This window comes from Colletotrichum spaethianum (genome assembly GCF_022836535.1).
Source record: "Colletotrichum spaethianum MAFF 239500 DNA, contig30, whole genome shotgun sequence".
In the NCBI taxonomy this organism is placed as follows: Eukaryota; Fungi; Ascomycota; class Sordariomycetes; order Glomerellales; family Glomerellaceae; genus Colletotrichum; species Colletotrichum spaethianum.
Genome location: NW_026054800.1, coordinates 386,124 through 401,543, shown reverse-complemented (window position 1 = coordinate 401,543; position 15,420 = coordinate 386,124). Strand labels below are relative to the sequence as shown.

Here is a 15,420-nt window from a genome sequence, read left to right as displayed (position 1 = left end):
CTCGCTGATTCTGGAAAACACCTTTCCCGGAGTGGGCTTGGCGGCATTCTTGACAGAGACCTATCGATCCAGAGCCGCAAGAAAGGCTTGGAAACCTTGTATAGGACTACTCGGGATTTGAGATGACGCGAGCTGACGGCGCTGGGATGCGACGCGAGCGCGGGAAAGAGAGTCGATGACCTCGACCACTCTTTCGGGATCATGCTGCATCTGCCACGAGGATCTCTGAAGACGAGCCTCATCCATGGCCTCTTTCCAGATATCCGTATGGGACCAATTTTTCGAATGCTCTGCAATGTGTATGGCCGTACCCAGAATCACTCTGGCACGGCGCGCGGCTGTGAGCTGGTGGTCAAGCTCTGTCATCTTCTCCGGCTCATCATTGGTGTCAGTGAGAAGGTCGATTAGAGCTGGAATCGTCCTGTGGGAAACGATGGGATCGTCATCACCACCGTAGAACTTCAGGCCGGGAATGCCTCTGATAGCTCTGTAAAGCGAACGTGTCTGTCGCCGACGTTGTTTAGTCTGACTCTTTCGGTTGTATTGCTCACGTTGGGTTGTTCCCCGCAGCTGACGACGGTGGTGAGACCGTCTGGCTGTCTTCATCTGAGCTCCGTGCATCTGGTCAAGCGGAAACAGCAATTCTGGGAAGATATGACGAAGGCCAACGCAATGACTGGGACTCGGGTAGTCTATTGTGACGCCAAAGGATTTGATAAAGATGAAGTGACAGGTGAAGGGAAATGAAAGACCGAATGGGGAGATAGATGTGATTGTCGGAAGGGTGGATAATTCTGCTTTAACAGAAAGGGGAAGAGCCGAGGCAACTGCAGGCAAGGGTGAAATCAAGTGGAATAGCGTTTTCATTATGTCCCGAAGGCTTTGAGATACAGTTCAGCTGGACAGATGCAACTCACGTGAGAAATATTTTGACAATGCGGTCAAAAACCAAACCACGAAGTGATGTGAGAACTTGTAACGAACGATGAGCAGCAGTCTGTTCAAAAAGCATTTATGCATCAGCCGAGTTGCTTGTCCGTCGCTGAAAAGAAGTTCAACATCACACATCTTTCATGAGATATCAAGGATAGAGGAATTGAACTGTTTTGGAATTTGAAATTTCACATCCAGATTTATTCTGATCCATCAGCACTTCTGCTGTGTCCAGGAAAAGGCAATATGGCATCATCGACACACGCCACACAGCTCCCTTACTTTGACTGCGCACCAAGCTCTCCCAGTAACACTGACCTTAGATCACCTGGCTCGAAGCCTGTTGTGCACAAACTAAGTAAGCCAGGTATCGGACATATCTTGAAGTGGAACGAACGCTAGTGCTTGGTGATTGGGACTTTGGGTATTGTTACGTAAGAAACGCCGGACTCCCGACTTTAAATCAACAGCGTGTCTCTAGACTTCTTTACACTCACTGGCATCAGCTTCTAATCGGCCGCCACCAAGTCCAAGCATGATCACTAGCAAATCAAGTCGTTCCGTGTTGAGTTTCAGTTGCTCATCAGAAACGATGCCGTCATTACCCAACGGCCGTTAAACATTCCCCCACACGATGCCCAGGCGTCACCCTGTCTCGCCAAGACCCTGCCCAGGACACCTAGTACCCATCTCGCCAGTCAGAGATGGCTCCATGTCGCGCACGCCACGACGACAGCGACAAGCAAAAGCCAAGGATTGGTACCAAGAGCGCCATCACCACGTAGCCTTGGATAAGCCCCCTTGGCGGTGCGGGGAAGGCTATTTTGCAAATGCCAAACGGTCGGTGTACAGATCTGAATCCGCCCAAGGGAGGGAAGAAATGTATGCTGGCTGCGTGCTGATTGTTCCGACGGATAGATGACTGAGGGTTATAAAAGGCCGCGTCGCTCAAAGAGACTATTTCGGCCTGGATCGAGCCTTCTCGGTTTGGCTCAGCGAATTTCCTTCACTCCGTCTCTAGAACATCGAGGCAATCAAAAACAAAGTTGCATCATGGGCTCTTCCGAGAACCGGCAGACAGCCAGGAAAGAAAAAGAGCCTGTCTTCATACCAGATGACATAGAAGACGCTCTGAAGGTTGCACCGGAAGCTCGAGACTACTCGGGTGCTCACGCAAAGTATGATCCAGCCGAAATTGCTCTCGTGCGACGCCTCGACTGGATGATTATGCCAATCTTGTGGTATGAAAGCACCCCGGCTCTTACCAAACCATCAATTCCGTTCTTTATACACACCAAACCGTTGTTTCTGTAACTGACAGTCTTGTATCAGGGGCATGTACTGGCTCAACTACCTGGTAAGTGCAGCTTGGAGAACCCACATTTGGCATCCACTCATACTCTGCGTAAGGACCGCAATGCCATTGCGCTTGCTAGACTAAATACCCTCGAGGAAGACCTCAACCTCTCGTCCACGGAGTACCAGACCTGCGTTTCCATCCTCTTCGTCGGATACGTCATCGTCGGCATCCCCGCCAACATGGTCGTGACGCGCGTCCGCCCTAGCTTGTGGATGAGCTCTTGCATGGCCGTCTGGGCCATCATCAGCGCCCTTACCGCGATAAGCCAGAACTACACCGGCTTGCTTCTCACCCGGTTCTTCCTTGGAATCACCGAGGCTCCGTACTACCCCGGTGCTCTCTACGTCCTGGCAACTTTTTACACTCGCAAGGAATTGGCAACGAGGATCTCGATCCTTTACACGGGCAATATCCTCGCCACGGCGTTTGCGGGGCTGATTGCACTCGGGATCTTCCAGATGCACGGAATGGTATTTGCTCGATGACCGCACCCCTCAGCCCTCGACCGGCTCCTAACTCAGCTGTAGGCCGGTATCGAAGGATGGAGATGGCTCTTCATCATTCAAGGCGTCGTCACCTTCATCATAGCCGTTATCGCTTACTTCGTCCTGCCCGACGAGCCTCTCACAACTCGCTGGCTCACCCCCGAAGAACGTATCCTCGCCAACGAGCGCATCCTACGCGATACGGTCGGCAACACCGGTCAGACGACAACCTGGTCGGGACTCCTCGAGGCGGCCAAAGATCCCAAAGTGTGGTTGTTCACGCTCATGCAGCACTGCCACCTCGGCGCCAACGGCTTCAAGAACTTCTTCCCCACGGCCGTCGAGACGCTCGGCTTCAACGAAACTATCACGCTGGTCCTGACCTGCCCCCCGTATCTCATTGCGGGGGTCATTTCTATCGCGTGGTCTTGGTCTTCGGGGAAATTCAACGAGCGGACTTGGTAGGTGGCCCCGACCTCAGCAGTTGAACTCGGCTAACCTTGCAGGCACATTACCATCGCCAAGGCCGTCGCAGTCTTTGGGTTCATCTTGGGCTGTGCAACTCTCAACACTGGTGCCAGATACTGTGAGTAGTCCTTGTATCCGGGATGCTCTGACAGTGCATAAGCTGACAATGAGGCCAGTTGCCATGGTGGTTTTCAGCGTGGGAACATACGCCGTGAACTCCATCATCCTGGGCTGGGTATCCGCCACGTGCTCTCAAACCAAAGAGAAGAAGGCCTCCTCCTTGGCCATCGTCAACTGCATCGCCGTGGCTTCCTTCATATGGACGCCGTACATGTGGCCCAAGTCCGACGAGCCTCGGTACGTCATGGCCATGTCTTCCAGCGCGGCTCTGAGTGTCGCGACTGCACTTGGTGCGTGGGCAATGCGTTTCTGGCTCATGCGCGAGAACAAGAAGATCAGGCGTTCCGAGAACGAAAGCGTTTTGTTCTACGCGTACTAAGAGCAGAGTCCGTAGCTTTCGTGCACAGGGGATAGCATTCCTAGCAGTCATTAGTTCAAATGGCAGTTCTGGGCAGACCTGCCAGGAAAATACCCCTCTTCATTGCTTGGGTACACATTTTTGTGCCATGAAATGTTCCTTTCGTATGTTTTTTTATGTTCCCGTTTCCTTCAGGTACCAGATGCCCCTGAAAGATGTGACTGTCTTCCAATCCTGGCAGTTACCCATGCGATTGGTAGAGCCTATTGAGAGTCTAATACCCTCTGCTCTGCGTGTCTGAAGCTAGCTCCCAGCCCTCCCAGCACCCCTTGAGGTTGTCAGGACGTCACTCCCGCTGGCTCCGATACCTCGGGTAAGATTGATGATGAGCGCAACCTCGACCCAAAGACACTCCTTCGCAGGAGTTTACTTGGCGTTGGCATCGTCCTCCTCCGCAAACAGTTGCTGAAGCTTCTGGTTCTTGGGTCGGGGCGCGCCAATAGTCTCGGGGTCATGGATGGGCTTACGGCATCAAAGACCTCCAAGGTCAAAAGGAGTCTTGTTAAGGTATTTTGAGACAGATTGTTCTTGGATTTTCGAAGGAAAGAGCCAGAGGAACAACCTTTAAGCTTGTAAGTAGCTGAAGGAGGCTCCCAGTCCGGCGCTTCTGAGCTCCACCACACGAAATACTTACTGATCAGCCGTCGACCGTATATCTAGGCAGGTGCGACCATTGTATGCTTCCTCGCGCAATATCTTGGTCCACAACAGGTAGTCATCGAAGTCACGCGTGCCCTCGACAGCGCCGAGCCATGCCAAGTAAGGCTCCTTGTGCGGCTTAACCCTTTCAGAAACCGATTCCCCTTTGCATCACTGCGGCCGCGCAGAGAAGCGATTCGGGCGATTTGACGAGACGAGCGCACATTGAGATGGATTGGTCTCGGGGTGACGCGGACTCAAGGATGTCCAGGATCGTCGTCCTGGAAGAGCCCGGCGAAGGAGCTTGGGCTTAGTGACATTGTGGAGGCGTATTGACTTCTGCGTCTGATGGAATGGGTGTCGTCTGTTGGAAATCTTAGCAGTGCTTCATTAAGTCATGTGTCGGATGTTCGCAAGGATTAGAATTTGGAGATTCTTTTTTTGGCGTTGGGAAATCTCCTCTTCGGGACCTGTTACGGGGCCATCTTGAGCCGCTCGATGGTAGAGTCATCTCCGAGGAAGGCCTTGGTCCTTCAATTCGAGGCATGAATATCATGAGGAAAGCAATTTTCAATATGTTCTTGAACTCATGGATCTGGTGCTTCCATGTCATACCCCATGTGCAAGCCCTGGGCATCCAACATCGCCCCAGTCTCGTATCCCCGTGGATTCAGCAAACCTTTTGACCAAGTAATGATGCAATCCGATTGAGCACGACCATCTTCTGTTACTCCAATAGTCTAGCGATGTTATAAGTATGCAATAGGATCCGTCAAAATCATCTCTCTTCTTAATCACCCATCTCCATGTCGGCATTTCGATCAAAGTCCAGAAGGAAAGCATCCATGTCATCTGGGCCCCAAGAAACGACGCCCAGGTCCTTGTTCTCCAGCTCTTTGTTTTTAATGCCCCGCAAAATCTCCTAGAGTTTCTTCGTGGCCTGTTGACTCTTTGTGAGATCGGCTCGACAGTTGTCAAGGTCCATTTCCATTGAGGCTGCCGCAATCTGTTTCCAATCGTCCATACTCTTCAAACAGTCAATCAGACGCCTTTGTCTTTCTTGATCGGCGGTATTTAGCGCATCGACACGTGCACGCAAAAGCTTGACTTTAGCTTCCAGTTGCTCACCTGTCGCAGCGACAGGTTGTTGCACGCGAATCTCTGGCAGCCGTGGGGCCTGTGAGGGATTGGCACGTTTGCTTCGAGATTCGTCATCTTCCTCGGGAAATGGTGACGCCTTTCTCTTGAGAGAATTTTCCTTCTGCAAATCTGCGGCTGCTCATCTCGTTAGTCTGACCCTAAACTTTGGTGTCAAAGATGAGGTAGTCTCACCGATAACATTTCGTATTCGGGGTGGCAGGTCCCACAAACGCTCCTTGGTCTCCCTGATACATAAATCAAGAAAGTGAAGAAGCCTTTCGAAACCTGAAGGGTCCACGAGCCGGCCGGTCGCTTCCTTCCTGGCCTCAATAAACGTAATCATGACGATAAAATTGTCTTCAGAACAGCAGGCCTGCGGGTCCTTGTTGTAACGTTGGGCATAGTCAGTTCCGAACGTTGTAAGAAAGTTTTGGTCAATGAGTCCTTGAGCCGGGATCCTGGTAAGCCACATGTACAGGATTTGGAAATAATTCCGTGCGGTTGACGCAACCTTGAGTTGATTCTCCTTGGATGGGGCCCTGATGCCGTCGAAAAAGAGTCCGAAGGCGTCCCAACCGCCATTCGAAACAGGCTGCCCAGGGGTTCCTCGGAACACGAGCCCGGGAATGCCACGCAAGTCAGGATGGCTTGCATAGTAGGTTGACCAGTCGTTGCCAACCCGAGCACGTTCCTGCTCGTACGTCGTGGGGTGTGTACCAGGTGAACCGAACATTTTGTGCTCGTGGAATGCGCAGAGCGTCGATTGCTTGGCAGGAGGTCAAACTTACTGAGCCAGAATGTCACTCTTAGCGGGAAAATACCTAGTGTCTGTTTTCTGGTCTCGTAAGCAGCTGGTCAGCAACATCAGACCGTGGCGGTAGGATTGCTTGCTTACCGTCCAATAAAAGTTCCGTTACAGGTATCTCGACGACGTGTGGATGTGTGTGTTGGAGGTTGAGAGCAGAAAGGATCTCTTCAGTGGGAATATGAGCGTCTGAGAGGGTCCCAAGTGCTGGAAGGACCCTTTCCCTGGGAACTCAATGGGCAAGAAGGGGCATCGCGGACCAGCAGAGATATGAGACGCCGGAAGGAGCTTCACCATTGAGAGACATCCCACAAGGTGCAGGCAAGTAGAGAGAAGAATACTAGGTGATGCGCGCCTGCCTATGCCGCAGCTGTATCGCTTCGCGCCAGAAGTCCTGCCAAAAGCTTGCTGTCGCGAACGTTTTCGACGCCCCCCGCGTCTGGCTTACAAAGGATGGAAGGTATCCATCACAGCAAAACGGGCGGAGAAAAAGGAATTCTCACTACTGTAAGCGATTGTTTTTGTCTGCTGGGCGGCAGGAAGAAGACGGCCACGGAAGTATTCAGGTCCAGGCTTGAACATCGAGACGTGCTGTAAGGTCCTTGAGTAGTGACAGATTATGACAGATTAATAATGACGAGTGCTAGAAGCCTCTGTGTCTCGCCTAGAGCAGCCTTATCCCAGGCACTCGATGGCATAACAGTCCCTGAAGTATCCCTTCCCATTGTAGTCGCCAAAGGCGGCAATCGGATGTCCGCTCACTATCTGCCACATCTCGCAGTCCTCTTCGATCCCATCGATGGTCATTCTGATGACCCGTCCCTTCCTTCTCTCCCTTAGCTCAAGCTCTAGGGACGACTTGAGATGAACCCAAGCAACAATATCGGGCCCAGTGAGGCCCAACGCCATGAGCTTGGGCAGAAGACAGTCGAGGATCGTTGTTATGAAGTTGGTTCCCTCGGACATGCTTGCAGCCATCCTAAGCACAACGTCGACCCGAAAAACTGTAAACTGTTGTCTCTGCTGAATGTTCATACCACAGACAATTCCGAGAAGCACCTTGCCCAAAGCGTCGGTCGCCGATGATGCGATAGAGGAGTCGAACAAGGAGCGAAGATAGCTGCATGCCATGCGGCAGACAAGGTACATGGCATACTCCAAGGCCTTGCCATCATTCGCGAATCTGTACGTGACAAAGCTTTCGAAGGTAGGACCGCTGACTATGTCCGAATCGTTGCCCAGCTTGACGATGGGCATGTCGTGGTCGCACAACGCCTTGTGCCAGTTGTCCAGACGGCGGGTGAAGACATCGCACTGTTGGAGGATGAAGCCCGACGTGAGGTTTTCTCTGTGGAAGTCACGAAGATGGAAATTACGGTGATCGCATTTCCGGCCGAGCACCGACAACAGCCACGATGCGGCCTTTTCGGATGCACTGGCGCCGTCGATGGTGGTGTCTTGGGCGAATGTAGCCTCCATCGCAAACCTGGCGTGCAGACCCCAGAGTCTCAACAGGATATCTCGGATGGCAAGCTGGGGGTCGAGTAGACTGGAGATATCAAAGCTGTCTACAGCGTTGTAAGTCCTCCTTGTTGGTGTCATCATGAATCGCACGTCGTATCGAAGCATGCGCCAGGCCTTGAAGAGATCGGGTACCGAGGAAGCGGCAAAGTCCAACTTTAAGGCGATGGCGTCAAGGCCGGTAGCGTGGTTTCGGATACCCAAAGCCGTCCCTGCCTCGATTTCGTGATACGCAAGAAGCAATGCCGCACCCGCCAACTCCTCTCCGTGGTGGGTTTCCACATGCTGCAATTGATCTTGCAGGCCCTTGACCGCTGTGTCATAGTAAAGCCACACGCTCTTGTCATGACAAGCTTCTCGAAGGATCTTCGAGTCTAGTGGAAGGGGGCGCGTCAACTTCAAGTTGCTGGCGGCAAGTGCTAGCACGGCAAATCGAAAAAAGCTACTTTGGCGGAAGAGGCTCGGGAAGGCGAGAGCCACGGGTATGGAAGGAATGACGTTCTGGTCGAAGTGTTGAATCAGCACCTCCTCTAGAGGCAGGGAAAGTTGGCAGTCGGTTGTTGGCTCGCCCAAGGGCGACGGCGGGGATCCTGTTGAACCAGATGACGACCTTTCGGAAACGATGAACTCGTCCCAAGGTGTTGGTGTCAAAGCAGGGCTCGAGGGTTCTGTAAATGCCGGCGGTGGATCACCCCGTCCTCCCCTTGATACGGCAAGGGAGTTATTGATTGGTTTGGCGGCTGTCGTGTGGTCCTGGTCAAGTGGGTCCTCTTCCGAAATGACTGCTCTGCCATGGGATTGGTCTTCCGGAAGAAGGGCATTGGAGGCAAAACCGTAAGTCGTGTCGAAGTTGTCGAACAGGGCCCACGGCAAGGTGAAAGAGCCGCCAAGCGATGTTCCGGTATGGTCGGAGTAACAAGGGGGTATAGGAGCTAGTGTTTGCCCCGTTGCAGCATTAATGCTCTCCGGTAGGTCCGTCACATCGCCGGAGAGACCCTGGGAGGTGGAGGAAGTTTTCTGAAGTGGCTCCGTACGCCGTCGTTTCCGTTGATCATCCTCGAGATTGAGAGCCCTCCACCTTGCCTCCTCGAAGCGCTTCGAAGACTCGGCCGCCTGAGAAGTGACGTCTTTGAAGGTGACTGGGCGCTGATATCCGCTGCATTGGATCCCTCTCCGAACGCAGGCGATACATTGGGGGCGCGTCTCATCGCACTATTCAATAGTTAGCGAGCATAGACTAGCAGGGTAGGTGATGTAAATTTCGGGAGCCGACCTTTCTACGCTTGCTCTTACAGTTCTGACATCCTGTCCGCTTGCGAACGATGTCGGTCTTTTTCGCCCGGGAGGACTGGATTTCCATCGAGATGCTGGTGTAGGGGAAATAAGGTTTGCCAAGTCGCTGTCATGCATGCCCAGCAAATTCGCCATGGGAAACCTTCAACGGCTGGCTAAATTTCTCAAGCACAGTCGGAATGTCTCTATCAGCTCTGGAGCACAAATTTGAAGGAAGCAGACAAGCCATAGCGGATCGTCGAGGATGACAGTGACGCGATTGAGAGATGTTCGGTGCCGAGAAGGCACTGTTGGAGCATTGATTGGCCCCACCTTGCGCAAGAAAAACACCAGATTGGGCAGATAAGCCATACGAGCAACGCCTTTCCTAATCGGGTGTGCGGGTGCGCCGCTAACTTTTCGGTGGACTTGTCCCCTTTCGCCATTGCAGGGATGACAGCGCCGTGCGGCCCTGGTGGTGGTGTCGATGTCCTGGCCACTGTCGTTATCACAAGGAAGTAATATAAATTTCAAAGCAATTTCGAAGTAAGAGTTTGCGGTACCCTTATGTATTACACATCGATCGTACAACGTGGAATCTTGCACCGTGCTTTTAACTAAGCAGAGGCTGTAATCAAGTTCCCGTTCGGAAGGTTCGCCGCCTCCACACTTCCAGTATCCTCAATGAACAACTTGGCCTCCATGTAAAACAGTGCATATCTCCCATATCAAGCCAACAGAATCTCCTTGAAATAATAGTCTCCTCTTCTGCAGTAGTGGCAGTCGGCTTCAAGAAGATTGACGGCTGTCTGGGCAAGAGGGGATTCAGCATCGAGCCAACCGTTTGCCTTCGCATACTTGTATGGGCGCTTTCCCTCTTTGTCTTCAACTACTGTCGGATCGGCGCTATTCCATAGCAAGCCAATCGTTATCGCCATCGCGCTCTCATCCCAGTTTTCAACGTTGACCATGGCAGGTAGCCATTCGTCCATGGAGACCTGAGTCCAGCGTCCATCTCGATGGAAACTCGTCTTGCTTTACCGCAACCCCTGGTCGTCACGAAGCAACACCCTCAGTTTCTCCGGCGGCTCTTCTTCAGCGCAAGGGTCCATGAGACGATTGGGTCCATTTCCTGTTCACTCTTTCTGGTAATTGATAGAGCCAAGTCATTGCCGAATTTCGACTCGGCATATGTGATGCCTAGGAACTGGAAGGCTCCGGCAAGACCTCGGAGAAAACAAACTGCTCCAATACGGTCTCTCAGGCCCCACTCGGCCACGCGCCGAGTTCTGAAAAAGTCCGAAGTGGGGTACAGCTCCGGCACGGGCTACGCCCGGCTACATTGCACGCCGCTCTATTTTCATAAGCTCGCCGCTGCACAACTGCTGGCAGTGTTACATTTTCACCTCAATACGGATCTGTTCGTCCCTTTTTGGGATTGGTGACTCCTACGGGCGGGTGTCGTTTAGGCAACCAGCGCCAATTTTGCTGTGCCGCAAGGCATCGCGGCACAGCAGACGATGGTCCGCCAACGGATTCAGAGGAAATTGGAAAATTGGTAACTGTGTGGCGGGTGAAGTCATCTCTGGGACCTTGTGCCTCCAGTTTTTGTGAGTATTTAAACGACCACTTTCCCGTCTCGTTCGGTGGCTTTATGCCCTTGTTCGCGTACCAGCAACCCACTATCTTTAATAGAAAGCCGCCCCGTATTCCGAAGAACCACCATCTATCTATCAAACTGTTTAGGGCTTTGTTTAGTATAACAATGCATCTCCTCAAGATAATTTCCCTCGCCGCAGCTATCGCGCCCGCTGTTCTTGGCGAGAACTACTTTGGCACGCCTCTCCCCTCCTCAACCGCGGCCGATGAATACCTTTCCAACAACGTCAAGTCCCTTCCGAGCACCGTCACCGGCGCCGTCGCCACCTCCCTCGCCAGCGCCCTCTACAGCGTTGACCGGAAGTATTACAGCGACAATGAGTGGACGACAGTCTACTCGCACATGTGGTCAGCCGCTGCAAAGGCCACCAACGCCCCAGACGTCGTCGCGTCCATGGCTGTTGAGGGTTATAGCCTGAGCGACCAGCAGGAGGCGCAATGGTGGAAGGATAACGTGCCGGACAAGGACGACAAATGGGTTTCGTCCTACATTTCTGACTGGCAGAAGGCTTGGCAGGATACTGTGGCGACCCAGACTTCCAAGGGCGGTGCGCCCAAGTGCACTGGAATGGCGATTGCTGGTGTCGCGGCGGGAGTAGCTGCCGGTGTCATGGCGGCGATGTAAGGTGGTTGCCCACAAGGATCAGCGACGGAGGAAGGCAGTGTCTCTCACTTCAGGTGCAATGCTTCCCTCGAGCTGCGCTTGTGTTGAGTTCCAAAGATTAATTATATGATACCTGTGCACGATAAAAGTTTTACTCCTCAAGCTACCCGAAATGTTCTCATTGACAAAGACTTGACTGCGACAGATTGTGAACAACGTAAAGGCCTGATGCGTAACTAATGAGACAGGGCAATAGGCTGCAATTTGATTACGTGGGCCGTCAGGTACCTGGGGTCCTCTCGGTTCTGTTCACGGCCAACCTCCAGTCTGGTGACGGAGACTCGGTCCAATGATACTACAGCTGTGCGCGACATGAATGAGATTGTTGTTCGAGCGTATTGATTATCAGAGAGATCATGCGCGTAGATCATGACAGGAGACCGATGGTCTGTTGCCATGTTTTCTCGGCTAGATAGGTGGTAGTAGATTCGTAGCATATCAAGCGAAGAGAACCGATGATCCGGCTGCAAACGATTATGGAAAAGAGTCTACTAACTCCAGCCGCATTATTTTTGATAAACATCGACGTCACTAGGTTTGAACAGAAGATTTATGCACAAAACAAACAATCGAACTGGTTTGTTAGCACTGGACTGACTTCGTTGAGTTTTCCCATTTCCGAACTGCCCAAATAATAGCGTAATACATTGGTCCCAATTCTTATCCCAAGTCCTCGGCACCGCGACATGCAGATAAAGATGGAATGGTATTCCAGGGAACCTTCTGGATGGATCGGGGTTGAGTAGGAGCCTCAACACCTCAGACTTTATTAAGGCTAGTCAAGCAGGTTAATCAGACGGCCTTCGGTCTCTTCCTTCTTGCCCTGTTTAGGTCAGCTGGTGTCCATAACAGGTGACCGATTACATATAAACACACTTTCAAGTCCTTAATCTCTCTTCCCAGGCGGGTGATTTCTGCCTCTTTAGATGCGAGAACGAGGCGCAATCGTATGTTATCTCTGGCATGAACACTGTTAGGTGGCAAGGACTCCTCAAGAGCATGCACAACGACATCCAGATCATCAACCACACTGCGGAAGGCCGCGCCAGCACTGATTTGGGTGCAAACATTGGGGTGGTTGGTGGTATGCATAGATATTTGCGCCATCGCGCGATTCTCATTGGAGGAAGCTGCATCAAGGTCCTTCTTTCCCTTCGACACTTCAGCCCGGTGGGCCTCAATAAGTTCAGCAATGTCGTCCTTGGTGATGTCCGGCTTCTCCACAAGGCCCTGGAGTCGGACAATCATAGATTCGTGGAAACTGAGGCTTTTGTGGGTGGTCTTCGAAATGTTAGTCTGATCCTTGAGGAACGTCTCCAGTTCAATGACGTGGAACTGCATGAGATAGGACGCTCGCTGCGCTTCTTTCAGGCCGGGTCGCGCCGCAGAACGACCAGAGCGTTTTACGCAGGGAGCGGGAGGAAGGGGCATTGTCGTTGACCTGGAACAGAGAGCAGAAAGACTAATGTCACCTGACCTGCGGCCAAGGAAAAGGTTAGCGAAGGATAAAACTGGGCAAAGAAGGAACGTCGACTTGCTGAGGCTGATGATCAGATAGCTTGTGTGGACCTTGAGAGGTTCGGATTACTGATCTCGGATGGAAAGTCTGAAGCACAAATAGGCCCAGAGAATTTGGATCGCGAAGTTGAAGCCGACGCGTAGACAAAGAGGTGCGTTGGTGATGGTTGGAAAGGTGAGATTAGAAGAGAGTTCGAAGAGAAGAAAGATGGGGAGGAGCTTGGATTTTCGAGATGAAAGGTCCTTTGAGGCCCAGACTTGAGTTGTAAGACTTCTGTCAAGAAGGTTTGGATGGAAGAAGGGAGAGGATTTCAAAGAGGATAGCAGGAAGGGTAGGGTAGAAGGAGGTGGTTTCACCTTCTATCGCCAAATAGACGGAAGGAGCGAACATGAAAGGCGCAGACTAGGGGAAGGTACGATATGGAAATCGCTCTTCGAGAAAGATCAAGACGAATGTGCACCCGGATGCAATAGTAACCCAACGACTAATAATGCAGTTTCGGTCAGCGGCAACGCTGATTAACCGTGGAATATTCGCAGGCCAACGAACGAATGGACCTTCAGTTTTGATGGTGCCACCTATTGGTATCGATCAAGACAGACTTAAAAATAAAGGAAAGCACAGCCCTGACCAAATAAGAATCCGGTTTCACTTCACAAGAACAAGTGATACGACCGGTTTGGATTCGAAAGGGCTAGAATCCCCAGATCGGACACCACCCAGCGAAATTATCAGTTCCAACTGGCGGCTTTGGATGCTAATTCGCATCCCCGCCCAGAGAAGGAAAACTCCCTCAACTAACATCATACAACACTCGGTCTTTGGGAAAGAGGCCATGTGCAACATTTTTTTGAGGGGTGAAGACTCTTACGCTACATATTATTAAATGGGGCTAGGTAGAGTTTCCATGCGGATCTGTGGGATGACTTCGCTAGCATACTCTTTTGGGAGTGTTCGCGGCAAATGATTGGACCGATCGTAACAATCGTGGCGTCGGAGCACAACCCTAACAGGTGCGACGCTCCACTCACTACCTTTGATCTAACAACACAGTATCGCCAGCCGCTTGACTGGGACACTTTCACTTGCAATTGAAAATAATCCATGGCTGAGAAATTCTCTCAATTCAGCAGAGGTGTTTTGTTGGTTTGCACCAGGTGTTTTGCCGATTGGTTGACCCACCTCGTGGCAGAAGTGGGTTCTTTTCATCATCCTAGTACTGCGATGCGGATGCGAGATGAAATGTACAGCATCCCACCTGAAATATTCTCCCTCTTTTGAAAGAAAACGGGCAACGAATAAGCTGCGGGCCTTTCATGCAGTCAAACCCCCTTTTCCATCCTTCTTGCTGCCATTCTAAATGGTGTCACCAGAGAACACATTAGCACCAACATTAGATGAATACTGTCAAAATAGTTGCGTAAGGGTGTGGTAGACTTCTCCCTGTTTTAGATCCCTTTAACCTGGATCCATATGGTTCAAAGACCACTCTCGTGATCATGCAGCTGCAGGCAAACAGGGTCCCGAGGCTGCTTTTTAAGGTAGTGTGCGTTTGATTATACCCGAGCAGATCCCGGCCATCTAATATCCTGTTAATATAGGCGATGACATGGGTGGTAATACACCAGAGAGGTTAGAGATCTTCAGGATAATTCAGGGGAGACACTGTGAAACTTGCATCACTCAATTTGTTCGATAAGTTGTAGTAATTAGGAGAATATGGCAGCTGAGACTTTCAACGTGTTAAGTCGAAATTCGGCGTTCTCGGTCGACTCGAGATCAGGAACAAGTGAAAGACGCAAGAGCAATGCCCCTCATATCTCTGGTGCAAGAGGTGGTAATATTTTAGCAGATGATTTGAGATCCGCATAGCCTGGGTTGACTGGCTTTGAATTCAAGATGGATGTCGGCGAGTATTAACATTTATTGACGTAAGCTGTTCCCCATCTGATTTTCAATGGCTTGATATATAAGCACGGCTTCCACCTCCATATACGCAATTGTTCCAGACCCGGAAGAGGAAGAACAAGTTACTTCCAGGAAATGAGGTCTTTAGATTCCAGCTACAATCCCGGTGCCAATGTCCAGTCAAAGTTCTGATTAACAAAAAGCAAACGTATAGTCTCTCGTTGGAAGTGTGTTGGTACTACTTCTTTTCATAAGCCATATCAACATAAAAATGACTTGTATGTTCTTTGCTGCATGTGCATAAGATCTCTGTTACTCGTGGGCAATACGTCCCACGAGTCACTGTAATTAGGCAACGTAGTCCCAATCGACTGAGGAGGACTGAAAGACGAAAGAGCCAGGTTACGTCCCACATCACAGCACTAAGGAATCTAGGAATCTCACTTCTTGCTATCATCAATTTTTCTTTAAGAAACACATGGCCTCCATTTTCCTTAATTAATTTTCAC

The 15,420-nt window shown here is 51.3% G+C and overlaps 6 protein-coding genes across 6 annotated transcripts; 2 read left to right on the top strand and 4 right to left on the bottom strand.

Annotated features, from left to right (window-relative positions):
* Positions 1 to 1,986: 1,986 nt before the first annotated feature.
* On the top strand, positions 1,987 to 3,745 carry ColSpa_09779 (putative transporter; the record flags this gene model as incomplete). The annotated part of the gene is made up of 6 exons (XM_049275991.1): positions 1,987 to 2,174; positions 2,266 to 2,290; positions 2,344 to 2,763; positions 2,821 to 3,239; positions 3,285 to 3,364; positions 3,423 to 3,745. 6 exons carry the CDS (start codon positions 1,987 to 1,989, stop codon positions 3,743 to 3,745), a joined length of 1,455 nt encoding a protein of 484 aa, XP_049131948.1.
* Positions 3,746 to 5,702: 1,957 nt separating this feature from the next.
* Positions 5,703 to 6,296, bottom strand: ColSpa_09778 (uncharacterized protein; the record flags this gene model as incomplete). Its single annotated transcript, XM_049275990.1, has 1 exon — positions 5,703 to 6,296. One exon carries the CDS (start codon positions 6,294 to 6,296, stop codon positions 5,703 to 5,705), a length of 594 nt encoding a protein of 197 aa, XP_049131947.1.
* Positions 6,297 to 7,043: 747 nt separating this feature from the next.
* On the bottom strand, positions 7,044 to 9,193 carry ColSpa_09777 (uncharacterized protein; the record flags this gene model as incomplete). The annotated part of the gene is made up of 2 exons (XM_049275989.1): positions 7,044 to 9,045; positions 9,183 to 9,193. 2 exons carry the CDS (start codon positions 9,191 to 9,193, stop codon positions 7,044 to 7,046), a joined length of 2,013 nt encoding a protein of 670 aa, XP_049131946.1.
* Positions 9,194 to 9,889: 696 nt separating this feature from the next.
* ColSpa_09776 (uncharacterized protein) lies at positions 9,890 to 10,153 on the bottom strand (the record flags this gene model as incomplete). Its single annotated transcript, XM_049275988.1, has 1 exon — positions 9,890 to 10,153. One exon carries the CDS (start codon positions 10,151 to 10,153, stop codon positions 9,890 to 9,892), a length of 264 nt encoding a protein of 87 aa, XP_049131945.1.
* Positions 10,154 to 10,926: 773 nt separating this feature from the next.
* ColSpa_09775 (uncharacterized protein) lies at positions 10,927 to 11,445 on the top strand (the record flags this gene model as incomplete). The annotated part of the gene is made up of 1 exon (XM_049275987.1): positions 10,927 to 11,445. One exon carries the CDS (start codon positions 10,927 to 10,929, stop codon positions 11,443 to 11,445), a length of 519 nt encoding a protein of 172 aa, XP_049131944.1.
* Positions 11,446 to 12,259: 814 nt separating this feature from the next.
* ColSpa_09774 (uncharacterized protein) lies at positions 12,260 to 12,915 on the bottom strand (the record flags this gene model as incomplete). Its single annotated transcript, XM_049275986.1, has 2 exons — positions 12,260 to 12,307; positions 12,361 to 12,915. The coding sequence occupies 2 exons, from the start codon at positions 12,913 to 12,915 to the stop codon at positions 12,260 to 12,262; spliced, it is 603 nt and encodes a 200-aa protein (XP_049131943.1).
* Positions 12,916 to 15,420: the final 2,505 nt, after the last annotated feature.